The sequence below is a fragment of the Petaurus breviceps genome, unplaced genomic scaffold (genome assembly GCF_028583685.1).
Source record: "Petaurus breviceps papuanus isolate PSGF00001 unplaced genomic scaffold, PetGlider_PUasm1.0 81, whole genome shotgun sequence".
Taxonomy (NCBI): Eukaryota; Metazoa; Chordata; class Mammalia; order Diprotodontia; family Petauridae; genus Petaurus; species Petaurus breviceps.
The window spans coordinates 5,853,379-5,873,115 of record NW_027186546.1 but is presented as its reverse complement, the minus strand read 5'-3'; the positions used below and the strand labels follow the sequence as shown (position 1 = coordinate 5,873,115).

At 37.4% G+C, this 19,737-nt stretch overlaps 1 protein-coding gene across 4 annotated transcripts in view; it reads left to right on the top strand.

Annotated features, from left to right (window-relative positions):
• The window catches only part of LOC138176119 (inositol 1,4,5-trisphosphate-gated calcium channel ITPR2), a 529,530-nt gene that overhangs the window by 159,362 nt on the left and 350,431 nt on the right, over positions 1–19,737 (top strand). For all 4 annotated transcript variants that reach the window (XM_069106877.1, XM_069106875.1, XM_069106876.1 and 1 more), the window contains exon 10: positions 2,842–2,886. In XM_069106877.1, the coding sequence (XP_068962978.1) occupies positions 2,842–2,886 (45 nt within the window). The remainder of the gene's footprint in view (positions 1–2,841; positions 2,887–19,737) is intronic.

Below are 19,737 nucleotides of genomic sequence, written 5' to 3'. Positions count from 1 at the left end.
ATGGGGTTCTGAAGAGTCAGACACAACTGAAAAATGTCTGCATGATAACAATTCAGAGGGAGGCCAAAAATGAAAGGAGGAATCCTAGGAGTATGAAAGTATTGAGAGAGGTTTTCTTCACAGGAGACAGATTCTCTGACTCTCTAGGATTCCTGGAGCAAGATGTGCAAATCTAGAAGCTGTGGCTACCATTTAGTTGAACTCTACCTTCTAGGGTCCAGTGGTGATGGAGGTTGGGGAATCAACAAAAGATTGGAAAAGCACTTACTTATTTACTAAAGAATTGTGCTAATTGCTTTAAGACAGAAGTATAAAAGAGAGGCAGTCCCCTCCCCTTGGGAAGGTAATGGAAACACCACTTATTTTTATGGCCATCTTTTGTCTTCATTGCTGCACCCCTCCTCCTAGAGCCAGACACAAATTAAGTGCCTAATAAAATGCTCCTAGTTGATTTAGTGGCTGGGGAGGGAGGTGGTGATTTGTTTTGAGTAGTTGCTAGTATGGAATTTAGAGAATTAGGAGATATGGTTGCCACACCTTTTCCTGGAGCAATGGAAGTATTTGATTTTGAGGAGGGGGCTAGGGTAGAATTTAAAGTATGACTGAGGTCAGCTAGACATTGTGGGTCTTGTATTTTTTTATCTATCAGGATAATGGACCACCCCCTCTGCCTCACTGTCGTTCCCTTAGGCCTCCATGCTCAGTGTGTGTTGGTGCAGTAGACCCTTTCCACACAGTAGAGTACCAAGAGTGGTGGGGTTAGGGGGTAGGGGTGGGAATACTAGTTCAGATCAGAAGTCTGGGGTTCGAAGGACTAGACAGTATTCTCACATGGTACCATTTTAGTACCATTAAGGGCAGCTAGATAGGAAGATGCATCTTTCTGAGTTCAAATTCTTGCCTCAGACACTTAGTAGTTATGTGACCCTGGACAAGTCATTTCATCCTGTTTGCCTCAGTTTCCTCATCTGTAAAATGAGCTGAAGAAGGAAAAGGCCAACCACTCAAGTATCTCTGCCAAGAAAACCCCACTGGGGTCACAAAGAGTCAGCAACCACTCACTGAACAACAAAATCAGTGTTTCTGACTCCAGAGGTAGTGAATGAGGAGGATAAGAGGCAGGAAGTTGGGATTACTGATAGTTATTCCCTTGGATTTAGTACAAAAGGCCTTAAAGTCACTTTTATAAGTATTCTTAATTTATAGCTCTTAGCATTAAGATGTGCTACCAACAGCAACTGGTTTGAAATTTTAAAAAATGACTGTTGAATTTTTTCTTAAAAGCTACTTTTTGGAAAAACATCTGAAATGTAAACAAGATTAATATTTCAAAATAACTTTAACTGTATTCAACTCTTTTATTTCAAAGCAGTTTTAATATGTAGACCCAGACAGTATCTAGAAAATACATACATTAAGCCCATTTTTCTTAAGAGTATGTTATATTTATAGGGAGAAGGACTAGAGTTGGGATTTCATTGATATAGGGGATCCCAGGAAGAGGAAACTCCCAGTATCAATGCTGGTCCCCATCTTCTCTACAATTTACAGACTTACAGAATTGCTTGTTCTGTTCTGTAACTAAGAGGTAAAATAACATCCTCTGGGTCTAGGAGCTGGTGTGTCAGACTTGAACCCAGGTACTCCAGCTCTCTGTCTACTCTATCACACAGCCACTTATATTTTTAAAGGTTGGAAAATGTCCTCTTTTTTTCCCATAACAAGAAGATGGGTCTAACTAGTGTTTTTTCCTCAGGAGTCTCCCATCTCATTCAGCCAACTGTCCTGTTACCTCATCTCCAGATGTAACATGGGATAAGTTTCAGATGGAATAAAGATCAGGACTTGTTCAGTGCTGCCATGCAAAACCACTGTATTCACTCTTATACCATGAAAACAGGGGGTTCAGAAATATCGAAAAGGATAGAAACTATGTTGATATAAATAACACAATGCAGTTAAAAATCATCAGCAAATTAAATTTTGCTCTTGAGACATCTTATGAGATTCATTATATAACTTTCTAAGTTAGAGCCATCTATCACTGAGGTATTGGGCTATGCTGACATTTGAAGGAAAATACAGCCATCAAATTTCATCTGATCCTCAACAGTACTGCATTTACTTGAAAGGGGGTGATTAGCTTGTAAAACTGACTTTCCTTTTTCTGAGTAAGAGCTCTTCTGCTTATGAGATTATAGACTTTGAGACCTATAGTCCAACCCCCACATTTTACTTTCTGCTGTCAAATAATTGAAGAAAAGTAAACAATGTTCTCAACTTTTGTGAGTCATTTTGTGAGAAATTTGTTTACCCTAGGCAAGTAGATGGACCCTAAGCTGGCTGAGTTATTAGTATATTGTCAGTTTCAAGGATATTTAGTGCTGTGATAACTTACATTAATCCTGTGGGACATGTAGGAATTGATATTTCACTATTGATTTTCAAGCTCAAATTTCCTGCCAAATAACATTGCTAAGGTCACCACTCAGCTGGTGCATGTTAGAGTTCTGATATAAGTTCAGACCTTGTACCCAAGTCTTCCTGAATCTAAGGACAGCTCTTTAGCCACTATCCTACATTTCTCTCTCTATTTTTTTGCTTCTCCTATGAGAGTAGTTAGTTGAATCTATTTTGAATTTCTGTGCATTTTATTTAAGGACTTTTGTTTTGGTATGTTATGGAGTTTTTTGAGATTAGTATAGTTTTATCAGCAAATGGGAGCATTTGGAGACCTTCCTATCAGTAGAAAAATCTTTGTTTGGACTCTGGCCAGAATAACTCTGATGAATGATTTTTAAATTAATTTGAAATTTGAATAAAATTTTTTTCTTCTTGCAGCTCAATCCTGATTATCGAGATGTCAATAATGAAGGAAAAGTGGTGGTAAGTAGGCTTTAAAAAAAAGGACACATATAGTTTAGAATTTTTTTTTTACATTTGCAAATATTAGTCTTTAAACATTAAGCAGAAAAATTGAAGTCTGTCTACTTGGCAGAACAGGACAAAGGTATGTTTCTGTGGTTGGAAAAGATTAGGATGTGACGCAGGTCTGTGGGAAGATTTTCAGTAACTGAGAAAATTCTGGCAGTTAGGAACTCATTTTGGTTTATGAACAGATATAACAGAGAGCTGGAGGCAACTGAAATTGGCTTGATTCAAGGGCTTTCCCCCAGGAGTAATATAGGGATTGGGAGAGAGAAAAAAAGGATTAAGGTCATGTGTCAGGACCTGTTTTTAGTGGAAAATCAGATGTTTGGTTAGTCACTTGGCTTCAGTACTCTTTCTCTGTGGTGGGAAACTGAGGCATCAAGTTATGGATGATGCTGATTTTCCACAACTTGGATGTTTTTCAGTGGCTTAAAGAAAAAATGACTGTGAATAATTTCTGATTTTGAAGACATTCATTGGGTAGTCAACATCCAAGAAATTATTAAGTGACTAATATGTATAAGGTAAAATAATTGTCCTGCTCTGAAACCTCAACACAGTATGGAGGGGATTCTGGGTTTCAAAGATTATGCCATCAGAACCCAACCTCTGGCAGATTCTACCATGCTGGAGGGGTTTCTACAATTCTAGCAGCACACTGCCTGTGAGCCAACCTAGCTCAATACAGAGACTCATCACCAGAAATATGGTCACTACAGAATGAAGTCTTTGGCCATAGAAATGCGGCTATGAAGGAGGAGAAAGGACAAAATTGCTGCAATAACAATAGAAATATAGAAGAAAATGGAGGCAAAGGGTACTAAGAACCACAGATTTAGACAATTCATGAATGCTAAATTAACTTTGTACTCTAAAGATGTGAATGGGAATATTATTGCAACTAAATCATGCCAATATTAACATTCTTGCCATAAATCAAACCAGAAGGTAAAGAGGAGTTGCAGGTAAATGGAAATCTCAGTCAATTATTTAACAAGCATTTTTTAAGCATCTACTGTGCGGGGCTCACTGTGTTAGCCCCAGGGATACAAGTACAAAATATGAAACAATTCCTACCCTCATTACATTTCCCACCTTTCTGCACTCCTTTGGGACTTCTCTGACTCATCTAGCGCCCCAGGAATCTCATCATTGGATCACAATCATCCTGCAAGATCTAATACCATTATGCTCTGATTGGAGGGCCCAGCCATGAACTTCAAAAGCCTGCATGGTAGAAGGGGACTCAAGAGACACACCTCCTTTTCCCTCACCTGTCCATCTACTTTGGAACTTTGATGATTTCTCCACCATGATACTTCATTGGGTACCTCCCCCTCTGCTTTTTACCTTGCTTTTGGTATTGTCTCCCCTTTGTTAGCTCCTTGAGGACAGGAATTTTTTCTTTTTTCAGTATTGGTATCCCCAGTCCTTAGCATAGTGCTTTGGGCATAGGAGGCAGTGAATAAATGTTTATTGACTGACATTTTAATTAAGCAGACAACAAGTATATAAAAAATATACACAGAGTATGTTTATATGTATGTGTGTGCATATATATATATATAAATATATACATATGTGTATACACATACACACAAACATACATATAATTCAACACAAGATTGTTTAGAAGAGAGGGCACTGTTTGGGGAGAGCAGGAAAGATTTCTTGCAGAAGATGGTGCTTCAAGAAACAAAGTAATTGGCAGAGTTGATCTTACATACTTCCAAAGGCAACAAGAAAGATATTTCATGAGATTCTCAGCTACCTCAAATTTTAGTGCTCATATTTGATATATCCCTTAAAAAAAGTTTTATTACTTTAAATTAAATTTTTATTTTCAAACAAGGATCAGCCTTCTCTCTCTCTCCCACTCCTCCCTATCCCATTGCAAAAGTAAGAAAAACAAAATTCCTCTTATAAGTATTTAAAGTTAAGCAAAACAAAATTTCTCATTGGCCATGTCTTAAAAAAATATGTCTCAGCCTGTGTTCTGAGTGTACTACTTCTCTTTCAGAGGGTGGGCAGTGTTTAATCATAAGTCCTCAGGAATTTGTGGCTGGTCATTGTGTTGAGTAAAATGCCAAGTTTTATATGTGTGTGTATATATGTATACAGGTATGTGTATATGCATACATGTAGGTATACATGCATGTATATTTTATATATACACACATGTAAACATAAATTTTGATTTTATCAGCCAAAATCCACTTTTTCACTCTCCTAGCCCTCTGATAAAAACAATGACCCACCCCAATTCCAAAAGACTCTTAATGAAATATGCTATTCAACTCCAGAAAGAAAGTTGATAGGGGAGTGCAGACTGAAATATACTTTCTTTTTTTCCTTTTTTTTGGTGGAAGGAGGGAGACATGGTTAATATAGGAATTTGTTTTGCATGACTACATATTTGTAATGGATTTTGTTTTTCTTATATATATATATTTTTTGCCTTTTCATTGGGTAGGGTAAAGGGAAGAGTAAGGGACAGAATTCAGAACTGAAAATAAAATAAAATCGAATTAAAAAAAAATCAATGAGGTGGGAGGACACAGAACAATATTGAGGAAAAGTGAGTCCTGTGTTCCTGGAATGCAGGATTTACGAAGGGGAGCAATGTGAAAGAAATCAAATCAACAACAACAAAAGACCGCAATGAAAATAATTGCAGCAGAAAAATGCTATGGAGAAATTAGGTAGAAAAATTCCACAAAGAAGTTAATGACACTCATATTGAACACACTTTTGTCAAGTCAATAAGTCAACAAGTATTTCTTAAGTGTCTTTTATATGCCAGACACTATGCTAAGTGCCAGAGATGCAGAGAAAGGCACAAATGCTGTCTTCGACCTCAGGAAGTTCACATAATAACAGGAAACAACACATAAGTAATTATGTACCTACAAAGTTACGCAAGATAAAGTGGAGGTGAACTCTGGGAAGGTACTGACATTAAGGGGGGGAAGGTTTCTTGTAAGAGGTGAGATTTTAGCTGGGACCTGGAGGAAGCCAGGAAAGTCAGGAGGTAGAAATGATGAAGGAGGATATTCCAGACATGGGAATGGCCATTGAAAATGAATGGCATTAGTGGATGAAATGTCATGTGTGAAGAAAAGCAAGAAGACTAATGTCACTTTAGTGCTCAGTGACTTCAGTAAAACATGGGCATAGAGGCAACACAAAAGAGGCCCAAGGGTGGTAGCCTATGAAGAAGTCTATATAATCCTGAACACTTTTTTAAAGAAAGAGTTAGGAGGGACTAAACATGGTAAGTATTGAGTAATATCACAAAAATAAAACTAATTCCTTTCTAACAGACAGGAGAAGGCTGGTCACTGATCGGCTATAATTTCTTAATCAATCATCAGTATTAAATCAAAGTTCTTGGAGAGCATGTACTCTTAGCACCCACTTCAACTCTATAGTATTATTTACGCTCAAATGCTTGCTTCCTTACCTTTTTGATCAGAGGTTTCCAAAAATGGGTAATACTGCCCCCGGGGGGCACTGGAATGATCTGTGCTCTGTGTGTGTGTATGTGTGTGTGTGTGTGGGGGGGTGACAGTAGCCTCAGGTGCAACTGGGGGGGGGGTTGGTGGAAGTATAAGGAGAAGAAAAGAAAAATTTGAAAAACCTTTCATACATGTTTGATCTCTTGTTAAAGTCATTGTTTTCCAAATAAATGCACACAATGCAAGTTATAACCAATCAGTGGTCAAGTACACTGACAGATCTTAACAAGTAAGTATTGGCAGGCAAGCATGTTGTGCACTGACAGGAAGTCCAGCATATATCAGCAGGAATATGTGTGTGTAATGACTTGTTTACAATATGATAATATATGGTTATATGACACAATATTGAGTCATTAAAATTTAAATGTAGGAAAAAACAGGGGCGGCTTTAGGTGGCACAGTGAATAGAGCACTGGCCCTGGAGTCAGGAGGACCTGAGTTCAAATCTGGCCTTAACACATACTAGCCATGGTATAGACTTGGGCAAGTCACTTAACCCCAATTGCCCTGCCTTCCCCTGTCCAAAAAGCAAAAAAAATAAATGTAGGAAAAAACCCCACAATTTTGTAATAAATTATTAAATTCAAGATGTGTCATTTAAAAAAATATATTTTTGATATTATTGAAATAAAAAAAACCATTAAAGGATTAAACAAAGCAGATTTCCAAGAGGGTATGAATATTTTTTTTTTTTTTGAAAAGGGGGCATTAAGCCATATAAATTTGGGAACCTCTGTTCTCGACAATCATGCCTCACCAACTCCAACCTAAGATTATTCCCAGGATTTTATCCCTAGGATTTTTCACTCTTATTCATAAGCAGCTGAATGGAGATGGAGGAAATTATGGGTACATGATAAATTTACATTACATAATCTCATCTGGGCCCTAACTACAACAAATACTTTTATAGCCCCCCAATCTATTTGTCCCTCTGCAGTGCCTATTATAAACCTTGTCATACCTGCTCAAGTTTCCCATGACATCACTTCCCCCATCATCTCAGCTGAGGATCTTGCTTCATACTTCACTGAAAAAATAAAACAATTTAATAATAGCTCTTCTTTCTTCCTCCTCCTTTCATATCATGCAGTTGACTTCTCCACTATCTCTGCTTTCATCCTTGTCTTTCATGAAGTGGAGGTCCTTCTTACCAAGGCAAGGCAATTACCTTTACATAAATCCTTGACCTCATCCCATCCCCATCTTCTCCAGAAGACTGATTCTTCTTATCATAGACAATCTCTTTGTAATCTTCAAGAGAAGAAGACGTGAGATAGGTAGAGGGTGAAACAGGAGAGAGTAGTGTCATGAAAAGTTAGAGTGAAGAGAGAGTCAAGGAGAAGAGGGTGATTAACAGTGTCAGAGGCTGCAGAGAGGTTGAGAAGGTTGAAGATTAAGAAAAAGCCATAGTAATTAAGAGATTATATATGAATGATTATATGGGAAGGCAGACTTCAGAAAATTAAGAGAGTGGGCAGCAAGGAAGTAGAGACACCTATTGTAGATGGTCTTCTCAAGGAGTTTAGTTTTATAGATATATTTTATACAGAATGCAGGAGAGATCCAAGACAATTGCTTTCAAGGATGGACTGTGATCAAGTGAGGTTTTTCTGAGGATGGGGAAGATATAGGCATGGTTGTAGACATTACAATCTGCCATGTACTACATAAGAAAATATAAAGGGATCTAAAAAAAATCAACTCTAGAAAGAGTTCCTGGATTAGATAGGAGGTCCATAATGAAGGCAAAAAATTGGAGGACATTGAGGGATTGATTGTCAAGATTTCTGAAGATTCTGAACAACTACAAAAAAAAAATCACAGGTATTATTGCTACTAAAAGAAGGTGATCAAAAAGATTCATTCCCCTCTGACCTATATGCTTACTTTCTCATCTCTGCAAAATCTCTGAGATTAATTTATACAGGTATTAAGATTTTCCTTAGTGAAAACATCAAAGAGAATAGGCAGGCTTTTGCAAACAAAAATATGTGAAAGCAGACCACAAAACTATATAGTCACTTAATTGACTGAAAAGGTGCTTATGACTATGCTATTATTTGTTGATTATAAAAAATGTTTTATTCAACAGAGCAAAATATAGCCTGAAGGTTGTCTTTCATCATGATGTTTCCTATAAATTTGTTAAGATCATACAAGATTCTTTGATAGATGCAGCAACAGATAGAACTTTGTTCAACTACACTTTGATTAATATATGGAACATGGAAGAGGAGAGCTAGGCTCACTAAAGGTGTGTTCTGCTATTATGGAGAAATCTGAGACAGAAAGAAAGGTTTTCCAGATACTCATAATTGTGAATGATCTTGTGTGTCATTCATGAAGCCTTGGGACACCATGGAGAACCTCCTAAGACAGCCAATGTGGCAGAGTGAAAGAAGTCCAGGATTTGAAGTCAGAGGACCTGGGTTCAGTCCCCAGATCTATCACAGACTTCACGTCGGACAAATCCCTCTCTCAGCCTCCGTGTCCTCAGCTGTGAAATAAGGAACTTAGACTAGGTCCCTCTGATGTTCCTTCCAACTCTAAATTTGTGAACTATCAATGGTACCCAAAATTTCTCATGAGTTCAGTTTTATCATCTAAATAGGAAAAAGTGAATGAAGAAGTTTGTTGAAGTATAGTTGCATTTCAGCCATATATGATATACAGTTGGAAAGACAGCCCAAAGAGGTAATCCATTTATAAGTATATCTTGGACTAATAATACAGACCAAGATTGTACTGACCATAGAATTGAACAAGAAACAGATCTGGATTGCTTTTGGGAAACTACATAATACTTTTAATCACTCCCAATGAAACAGTTAAAAAATATATCATTCATCTTCTGGCAATGCTACATAACTATGAATGACATAACTTTTTAATACAAAAGGAATCAGTTGTAACTCATACCAAGGGCAATTGAGAGTCAGATGATGGGAATGAATAGGCTTCAGTGTATTGCAAATACCAAATAGCATGTAAAAAGCCACATAAGCTATATCATTAAAGAGACTTGTAATTGGAGAAAAGAGAAAAGAGGCCAGTAATATAGCAAAGATCAGGCAATAAGTTATGGATAGTCTGTGTGCTACATTGGTACTCAGGGGACATCAAGAGATTTAGGGGAAGGTCTCCAGTATGTTGTGTGGACCCCTCCTGGAGGATTTGATGGCAAAACAAAGACAAGAAAAGATTCAGATGGGCTGGGATCTGCGCTTTTGGAGGGAGTATTCACATTGATAAAATCACATATCCATGTAAGAATATGAACAAAGCACTGTGCTAATTACTGGGCATATCAAGATGAAAAGTGACATGTTATTTGATTGTCCTCAAGGAGCTTATAAGCTAACAGAGAGGTAATGAGGATAAAATATTTACATAGAGATGATATAAGGTATAAATTAGGCAAGGCCTTTAGTTCTAAAAACTGAAAATGAAAGTCTGTAGGTTTTGCAAACTATATTAGCTCTTCCAGTAGCTTCTGGTGGGTATATGGAAAAGGCAGGGTTTCATCAAATCTGAATCATTCAGTACCTCTCCCATTTCCAGGCCATTGACCCCTTACTGCTCTAGCCCCCATGATTTCATTCAGCAACCTACCTTATAAAAGTCCACATAGATGTGGTACCTTCCTCACTTAAAAATGCCTGAGAAATTTAAGGAGAGAAATAACTTTTGTCAAAGGATGTGGGGTGGGGTGTGTAAGGGAATGTGTCATGGAAAAATGGCGTCTGAGAAAGGACTTGAGGGGTGTGAAAAGGAGTAAGTAGTGTTGGGTATGGCTAGAGGTAGAATGGAATAAGATTGTGGAGGGCCTTGAATAGCAGGATCAAGAGTTCCACCTTCCATTTGTTGGGCAATGGGGAACCACTGACAGTTAGTGTGATCATAAGCAATATTAGGAATATTTCTTAGATCTCCAAGAGGAAGAAGACCTGGAGAGACTAGAGGCAGAAAGACCAGTTAAGAAGCTGTTGGAAACCAGCTGATTTTGTTTAAATGAACTGTTATAGTCTACCCTAGTTTAATTGCCAGCATTTATATAGTACTTTAAGGCTGCAAAGTACTTTACTAATATTATTTCATTTGATCCTCACCACAACCCTGGGCAGTAGGTGCTGTTACTACTGAATCAGATAGAGGTTAAATGACTTTTCCAGGGTCACATAACTGGCTTAGCTTAGTGTCTGGCACACAGTAGGTGCTTAATGAATGTTTATTGATTGATTGACTCTGGGCCCAGAATTTTATCCACTGTGCCAACTAGCTACCTATGATATGATAATATAATATGATATGATAATGATATGATATAACAAAATATAATAATAGCCTTTACTATTAGATTATTGGGAAATTAATTTTAATTGAAGTATCATTTATTATTGTTAAAGAAAAACTATTAATACTATACTGGGAAATTTTTTAAAATTTAATTTAAGGTTAATCTAGGGCAACTAGGTGGCACAGCGAATAGAGCACTGGCCCTGGAGTCAGGAGGACCTGAGTTCAAATCCAGCCTCAGATACTTAACACAAAAACTAGCTGTGTGACCTTGGGCAGGTCACTTAACCCCAATTGCCCTACCTTCCCCCCTCCAAAAAAAAAGCAAAAAAAAAAGTAGTACTAAGGTTAATCTAATAGTCAAACCATTTCTGGTTTAGAGGAGATGTCTAAAGTGGCATATAATCACCATGCCCTCTTTGATGTCTCTACCCCCAAGATGATTTGAAGTAACAATTATAGGATTCTTGAACAAGAAAAAGATCATATATTAAATTATAATTTGAGGGCCAACATTCCAAAAACAATACTTAATTCTTTGTTCTTTAGCTGAACAATCCTTTTGTATATTCTTCTAGAATAAACAAAGGGACCACTTCCCAGCCTTTCAATAACTTATTCCTTTCCCTGTGGAGGAAGGTGAGTCTTAGAGCCAAATGCTTCAGGAGATAAGCATGGTGGAGCCTGCTTTTAGGTGGGTCCAATCCATTGTGGTGCTGAAGGCAGCTGACCTAAATGAAATTAGATTTATTCTTTGTTCCTTGATTTGGTTACTACCCTTAATCCAGTTCCCCATGAAAGGTCTTTGTCCTGCACAATTTCCTAAAGGGAAAAGTCTGGAAAGGGACTTTTTAAATCAGAGAAATATTATTTTTTAATATTTGTAGAAAAAACTAAAATAAAGAAAATGATTTCACATTTCTTTTGTTGTTGTTCAGTTGTGTCTGACTCTTTGTGACCCCATTTGGGGCTTTCTTGGCAAAAGTACTGGAGTGGTTTACCATTTCCTTCTCCAGTTCATTTTACAGATGAGGAACAGAGACAAATAGAGTTAAGTGACTTGTCCAGAGTCACACCTCTAGTCTCCGAGGAGGCCGGATTTGAATTCAGGAAAATTAGTCTTTCTGACTTTAGGCCCACCCCCACCTCCACCCCCACTCCCACCCCTTATCCACTGTACCACCTAGCTGCCTAAATGATCCCCAAATATCTGTCATATTTACTCAAGCCATTCTAGTAGTTTTATTCCTGTCATGAAGATAAAATCTCTGGATGAGTAATTGAATTTCTGACTCAATTCCTATTTTGTTGTCATATAGACAACCTATATTTCATTTTTGCACTTAGCAATACAAAATAAATGCTTACATGCTGGATAAATGAACAAAAAAAATGTTGGAATTGTTAAGGACTGCTATAAAACTCCTAATAGAAAAACGGTCACATGGTAGTACAAATATTATCCCCATTTTGCAGACAAGGAAATTGAAATTTTGTGAGGTTAGATGCTTTGGCTAAATTTACATAAAAGATGAATACTAGAACTAGAATATTAATCCAGGTATTTGAGTTGAATGAAATAATACATGTGAAGCACTTTGCACACCATAAAGAGCTATCAATCAGTACTTATTAAGTGCCTACTGTGTTCTAGGTATTAAGTGCTGGGATACAAAAAAGAGGCAAAAACCAGGAGATTACAAATGTTAGCTGCTGTAGTAGTAGCAGCAGCAGTAATAATAGTAATAGTAGTAGTAGTAGAAGTAGTAACAGCAGTAGTAATGTAGTAGTAAGAGTAATAGGAGGAGGAAGAGTAACAGTAGTAGTAGAAGATGTAGTAATAGTAGAGGTAGTAGTAATAATAGAAGTAGAAACAGTAGTAATAGTAGAGTAGTAGTAGTGGTAGTAGTAGTAGTAGTAGTAGTAGTAGTAGTAGTGGTAGTAGTTGTTGTGTTATCTTGGTTCCAAGTCATGTAATTTTTCTATTACACTATTCTGCCTCTCATTCTTCCATTTTAATTCTAATGAGTGATGCTGCTAATGATCTGACCCAAAGAATTCAGGGGATATAGAAAGATGGATTCTATGTACAGTCAATAGTAAAATAAGACTATGGTGAAAGCTCACTCTTCTTTGTTTATCTGGTCTTTTAGTGAAGGATAATAGTTTTTTAAAAAACATACATATAACTTTTTTATTCATTTCTAAATTTTTATTCATATATCTTATTTTAATACCACCTTTAATTCTCAATATCTCTCTGCCATGCACTCCCAGCCATCCTTTGTAAATGAAAGATTTTTTTTAAGTGGGAGAAAAAAACAGTCCAGCAAAACTCAGTAGGGCATTAATTAGTCAGTCAACAAACCCTTATTAAGCACTTACTATGTGACTGGAAACCATGCTAATCAAGTTTTGCAGTGTATGCAGTATTATACTCAATTAATAAACATTAATTAAGCACCTACTATGTTCTAGGCACTGTGCTAAGTGCTAGAGACACAAAGAAGGGCAAAAGTGCCCTTGAGGAGCTCACAGTCTAGCAGACATCTTACACATCTGTATTCCCCCAACTCTGCAAAGAAGGGCGGGAGGTATATTCTCATATACCTTCTTTGGAGTCAGGGTTGGTCATTATAATTATAGAAGGGTCAGCTTTTATTTTTGATGTTCTTTCCATTTTTTTGTTGTAGCCATTGTGTTTATTTGTGTTCCTCTCATTCACTTTTAAGATCTGAGAAAGAAAAGTATAGTGGAAGGAGATGTTTATGGCAAGATGCCAACAGTTCAGTGAGGTACCACAATGTTGCATCTACTCATGTTACTGTAGCTTGGAATGCTGCTATTACCGCCTTCTGGCTCTCATCACAGACAAAGGCACAGCTGGGCACTGCTGATTTCCCTCCCTCCCAAATCCTTAGCTTAGATAGAAGCAGGTCTTGGAATGGGAAGCCATAAAACTAACATTAGGAGCTCTTATTTTATAGAACGTTTGCCTCCTACCAATGCTTGTCAAGTGAAAAAGGAGCAATGGAGCATTCACAGGTTTTTTTCAGTCCCTGAAACATGAATACATTTCCTAACTGAGAACTTAGGTCTCAGTTCCAGTAACATTGGGTTCAGTGTGAATATGCAAATGTTTTCTTATGTAATTTCCCCTCTGCTGTCCCTCCAAAGCCCAGTTAAGGCTATCCTGTAAATATGAAACCTTGACCAAAAAGCTTCCTTCCAGTTTTGAAAATTCAAAGGTTAATGTGTAATGCATAAAAAATATAGCATTGTGTGTCCGAGCTCCTATTAACTCCACATTGGTATATTTATGTTGGAAAGGAGTCTATTATTTCCAGTTTCACAAATATACAGCATCCACAGGGACTGTATAAACATTGGAACAATGTCAAGCACAGCTGGGAACCTGAAATTCATTAATTTCTTCTCAAAAGACTATTCTTTCAGGATGAAGTAGCTCAGTTGTACATTGGATAGCGTACTGGACCTAGAGCCAGGGAGACTTGAATTCAAATCCAGCCTTAGACACAACTGTGTGATCCTAGGCAAGTCACTTAAACTCTACCCTCTTCATTGGTTAAAATGGGGATAATAAAGCACCTCTTTCTGGGGTTGTGAGAATAAAATGAGATAAGATCTGTAAAGCACTTTGTAGACCATAAAAGAGTTATGTAAATGCTAGCTATTATTATTATGTAATAATTATTATTATTATCAGGTTTTCAAATTGTGCCTTGAGTCCCCTGAAGTCCTAAGCATCACTAACTTTATGTACAAACTGATTATTTTTTTGAGCTATATTCACATGGTCTTTAGATAGGAATTTAATACAAATTATACAGAGACACTTTGTAGCTACACAGAAACATAATTGAAAATTCTACACTGCTTACTTTTTTAGGCATCAGATGATGAAATTAGATGAAACAAAAACCGAATCAAAATTTTCCTTATTTAAAAATTTAGCCATTCATGCCTGAGTTGTCCCCATGAAAAGGAAGGAAAGAGGATGGATTAGGAATGCCTCAACAATAACTATTTTTTTTTAAAGCATGGCATGAGAAAAAAACTGATTTAAGTGTTTGTTGAACGTGTCAGTGTCTTTGGTTATATAACATCAACAGTTAGACCACTTGGGAGGAGGCTTCATAGTGACTGAGACAGATGCTGGTCCATTATTATTCTGCTCCTGTCTGAATCAGCTCTGAAAACATTTTTTCTTACAGAATGTCTCTCTGGCTCCTATGAGCAGAATTGCAATGTGATGTCTCTGCTAAAAATGCAATGACTCACAAGTGAGTCAACAGTAAAGGTATTATGGAACGATCACTGTTGTGTTGCCTGGTGCCCTTCTGTGATATGCGGGAACAAAGGTCTCCATGAATCTACTCTTCTGATCTTTCATACAGGATTTTTAACTCATACAATCAGTGGAGTTGGGTCCATTAGAACCACATGAAAATCCTGATCTTCTAAGAACCCACTAAAATAGGCTAACATATAAAAGTCTTGCCTGCATTTCTGCTATCTACCATAATTTAGCATATCTTTTTCTTTTTTAAGCTCCAGCTGATACTAAATCTAATTCTTGCTTAGTCTCTGTCATAAGAGGAATTACATTTTAGGCGCTGCGCACAGAGGTGAGAAGTAGCATGTCAAATTCAGAAACCAGTTAGTAGGGTAACTGTGATGTCCACCTGGTGGAGCAGAATAATGTCGAATTAAAAAAAACCCCACAAAACTATGAAAGAAGAGTTGGTGGAGGAAATTTACAATAGAATCAAAATTATAAGGATAGTTTAGGATAACATTATTTTCTAGCATCCTCACATAATTTAGAAGTTCCTATTGGCATGGGAGCACTTGTTATACAAATTATAAATGAGGTCAGTTCCCTGAAGGAATTTTACTAGGCATACTGTTCTCTGAAAGCAGTTTTCATTCTATTTTACAGTAACAAAGCTACTATTAAAAATTCAATAATTCAGATTTCCATGAATTCTGATAGATCATATGTAGTTAATACAAATTAGTCATTTTTTAAAAAAGCAATTGGGGTTAAGTAACTTGCTCAAGGTTACACGGCCAGTTATTTCTGGGTGTGGTGCTAAGTATCAGAGCCCAGATTCGATCCCCAGGTCTTCCCGACACTGGGGCCGGTGCTCTTACTCACTGTGCTACCTGGCTGCCCAAAATTAGTCATTTTTTAAAACTTTTTTTGATTCATATCATATTGAAGACTCTTTTTGTGTTAGTTCTAAAAGCACTGAATTTCTACTCCATTTTATATTCATTTAAACGATATCTTTTATAGAAGTTTCTAGTTATTGCAGCTTTCCAGGTATTAATTTCCTTGATTACATATATACCCCTAGAAGGTTATTCTTTTTCTTTTTTTCTTCCATAATCAACACTACCACCATATTAGACATAGTACTATATATAATTCTTATTTAATGAAATCTAAACACAATAATATTGTCATAGTGAAATCTATGACAATCACAGATCCCAGAGCCTTTGTGGGGAAAACTATTTTGACATCAGCATGTTGTAACAGCTTCATTTGCTATTGGGATCATCTCATAACTGATTTCCCTTGTGTGAATAGTAGTACATGTAGAAAATGAGGTTCAGATAAAGGAAGAGGTGGTTAACCAGTAAGGTTCACCTTTTACATGGTATGATTTCATTCATTCAACAAACATATTAAGCCATTTGAATTATTTAGATGCATCTCAAAGGAAAGAAATTTAGCTCCACATCCTATTATTAATAGTTAATTTTACTGATAATATGCAAATCATTGTGGGGCACAGAAAAAGGTTGCATATGCTAATCAGTTTTGTTATCAAGTCAAGTTCTAGCTCTCTGTAATAGTCTGAGGAAACCAGCCCTGCCCAGAATGACAGGCTGGCCTTGAGGGGTCACATAGTTTAGCATTAATTCTGTTTTATACTCTGGTGGCCAAGAGGATCTGGGGTCCTTTTTGTAATCTAGGGTAAAAAGTAGATCCTAGTCACCCATTGAATTCTATTCAGGTCATGAGTAAGATTGACAAAGATACCTATAGGGGCTGGGTAACTTTCTTAGGTCTCTGGGTCTACACTGACAGATTCACTTTTTATTCCATATGTTTCTGAGGGGAAGGGACCTTCTTAGGCCAGACTATATCACACCTATTGTCAGATAGTTAACAAGTATTTATGAAGGAGGTGCTGGGAAGAATGCACCAATGAGAAAAATAGATTGGGAAGGATTGGAGGAAGGGGAAACTGAAGCATGAGGTTGAAGTCCAGAGAATGAAGGATGGCTGGTCTAGGCCCTCCTCCCAAATGGAGGTTACAGGAAGAACTTACCTGTGGGAGACGGGGCCCACAGGAGTGGAGTTAGGAGGCATATTGCTGTGTGCCTAGCACTGTGCTAGGTGCTAAAGGAGATACAAATGGATAGTTGAGTTTATGGAGTTATGGGCTTTAGAAGTTTACTATCTTGTAGAAGAATAAGAAAATAGAGACGACTAGTATACACGTTATTAGATGGTAAATGGATTGTTATTCAGTCATGCCTGACTCTTCATGACCCCACGGACCAAGCGTGTTAGGTCCTTCACTGTCTCCTGAAATCTGTCCAAGCTCACATTCTTTGCTTCAGTGACACTATCTATCCATCTCATTTTCTGCCATCCCTTTCTCCTTTTGCCTTTAATTTTCCCCAACAGCAGGGTCTTTTCCAAGGCATTCTGTCTTGGAAAAAAAAAATGGATTAGAAAGTTGTAAAGCCAAAACCTATGTCAGAGAAGGAAAGTTGTTTGTGTCAGGGAACAGTGGAAGCTTCATGGAGGAATTGGTTTTTGAAATGGTCTAAATGATTGAATAAGAATTAAGTGAGTGGAGAGGGGAAGGAGAGTAAAGGACGCCATGCCAGATATAGGGTACAGCATGAACAAAAGGGATGGGAAAGGATGGAAGAGGGCATGGTATGCTGGGGGGATGGAGAGTCTATCCATTTGATTGAAGTGTAGTATACCTGGGAGGGAGTTATGAGCTAATGGAGGTGCCATATTTTTGAGAGCCTTGAACACGAGGCAAAGGAGTTTGATTTCTGAGATCACTGGTAACCCCTAGTAAAATTATGAAAGGAAGTAGGTAACCTCCAGCTTCCCCTATTAATGCCTTTCTCCCTAATTGCAATCAGAGGTCTAACTTGTATGGTCTTGCTCTCTGACCTCAGTGTGTGCGGTGTAAATTGGTGGGTGTAGATTGTAAGCTTCTTGAAGGTTAGTGATCAGTTTTCATCTTGTCTTTGTAGCTCTAGGACCAGGCAAAATGCTTTGCATCTAATAGATTCATTACACCATCAGGCATTGCTTGGGAATAGTCAAAAATTTCACTTCCTAGGAGTGTCTTCATTTGCTTATGGAAATCTCGAAAACCTAAAAGACTTCTAGAGCCAAATCCAAAGCCTTCCAGATTTATTCATTAAAAGGAATGAATCAGTACTAGTCATATTTCAGTTTGAGAGACTGATAAGGGAGTTATTTGGGGGGGGCACTAGGACTTTTATATACCCCCTCAACTCATAACACATGGGTAATATCTACCATTACTCATATGGTACCAGTTTCCTCTCCCAGGAAGAGTTTGAATCACCCATAAATACTCTGTTCTGCCCTTAAGGCCAGAAGGTCAATTCTTAATTTAGTTCTCAGAGTTGTAGGTGATGGATGCAAAGTACTGAGATGACAGTTGTGTCTTGAGTCTTCTCATTCTTCCCTGCCTTAGGGAAAGTTTATGACTATGACCTCATGTTTGCCTTAAGAAGGTCAGATGATTATAGCCTCTTCTCAGCATTTACATGCTTTAGCCCATTAATTTTGGTTAGCTCAGCTGTCACTTCTGTCTCAAAATTGGGTGATGAACTTCTTTCATAAGAACCAATTTTTGAGTTTGATGGTGAATAGCTGGGCTACTTGTCAAGTTTTTTTGATCAGTTTCTATGACTCCCTCTGAAATTTCTGTATTACTTAAGAAAGATTCTGGCTATGGGATTAAACTAGTGAATAATGAATTGAGCAGAACCTAGAGAATAATTTAGACAATATCAACACTGAAAACAAACAATATGAAAAATCTTAAGAGTTTTGATCAATATGAGCATTCATGATTCCAGAAGACTGATGAGAAACATGTTATCCCTCACAGAGAGAGGTGACTGGTTTATTATGAGAATGATTTTTATATGTGTGTATATACATACACATAGGTCTATATAAATATATGCATACATATTTATACATACACACATGTAAAGTTTGTTTTGGTCCACTAGGCATATTTGTTTACAAGGAAATGATTCCCCTTTTTTCTTTTTCTAATAGGGTGAGGGTTGAAAGGGAAACTAAATTTCTGTTGTTTTGAAAAATAAAATTTATCATCTTAAGTTTAAAAAGAAATGGAATTGCACTGCTACTGTAATGGTATTAACTGACCTAGCATACCAAAAAGCAGGATTGATTTGAATTTTGACCAGTAGACTTTGGTTCTTTTTTTTTTTTTTGAGGGGCAATTGGGGTTAAGTGACTTGCCCATGGCTAGTTTTTGTGTTACGTGTCTGAGGCAGGATTTGAACTCAGGTTCTCCTGACTCCAGGGCTGGCACTCTATTCACTGCACCACCTAGCTGCCTCTTAGACTTTGGTTCTAAATGATCAGATGTGGCCTGTTCCTCTCTCTCCTACTTGAGGGAAAGAGCACAAAGGTTGTGTGGGTTTAAGAGCACAAGAAAGGAAGAAGTGTTATGGAAGAGAACAGAATGGATAGGAGAGAATAGAGGAACAGGTTAATCCAAGAAAAAGTGGGGGAAGAATGCACAAGTGAAGTCTAGGTAAGCCTTCTGCTTAGGCTATTTTTGTTTATTTTTATTTTTTTTGCTTTTTGCTTCATACTTTGCTCTTCCCTGCTTCTCCTCCTTCTGTT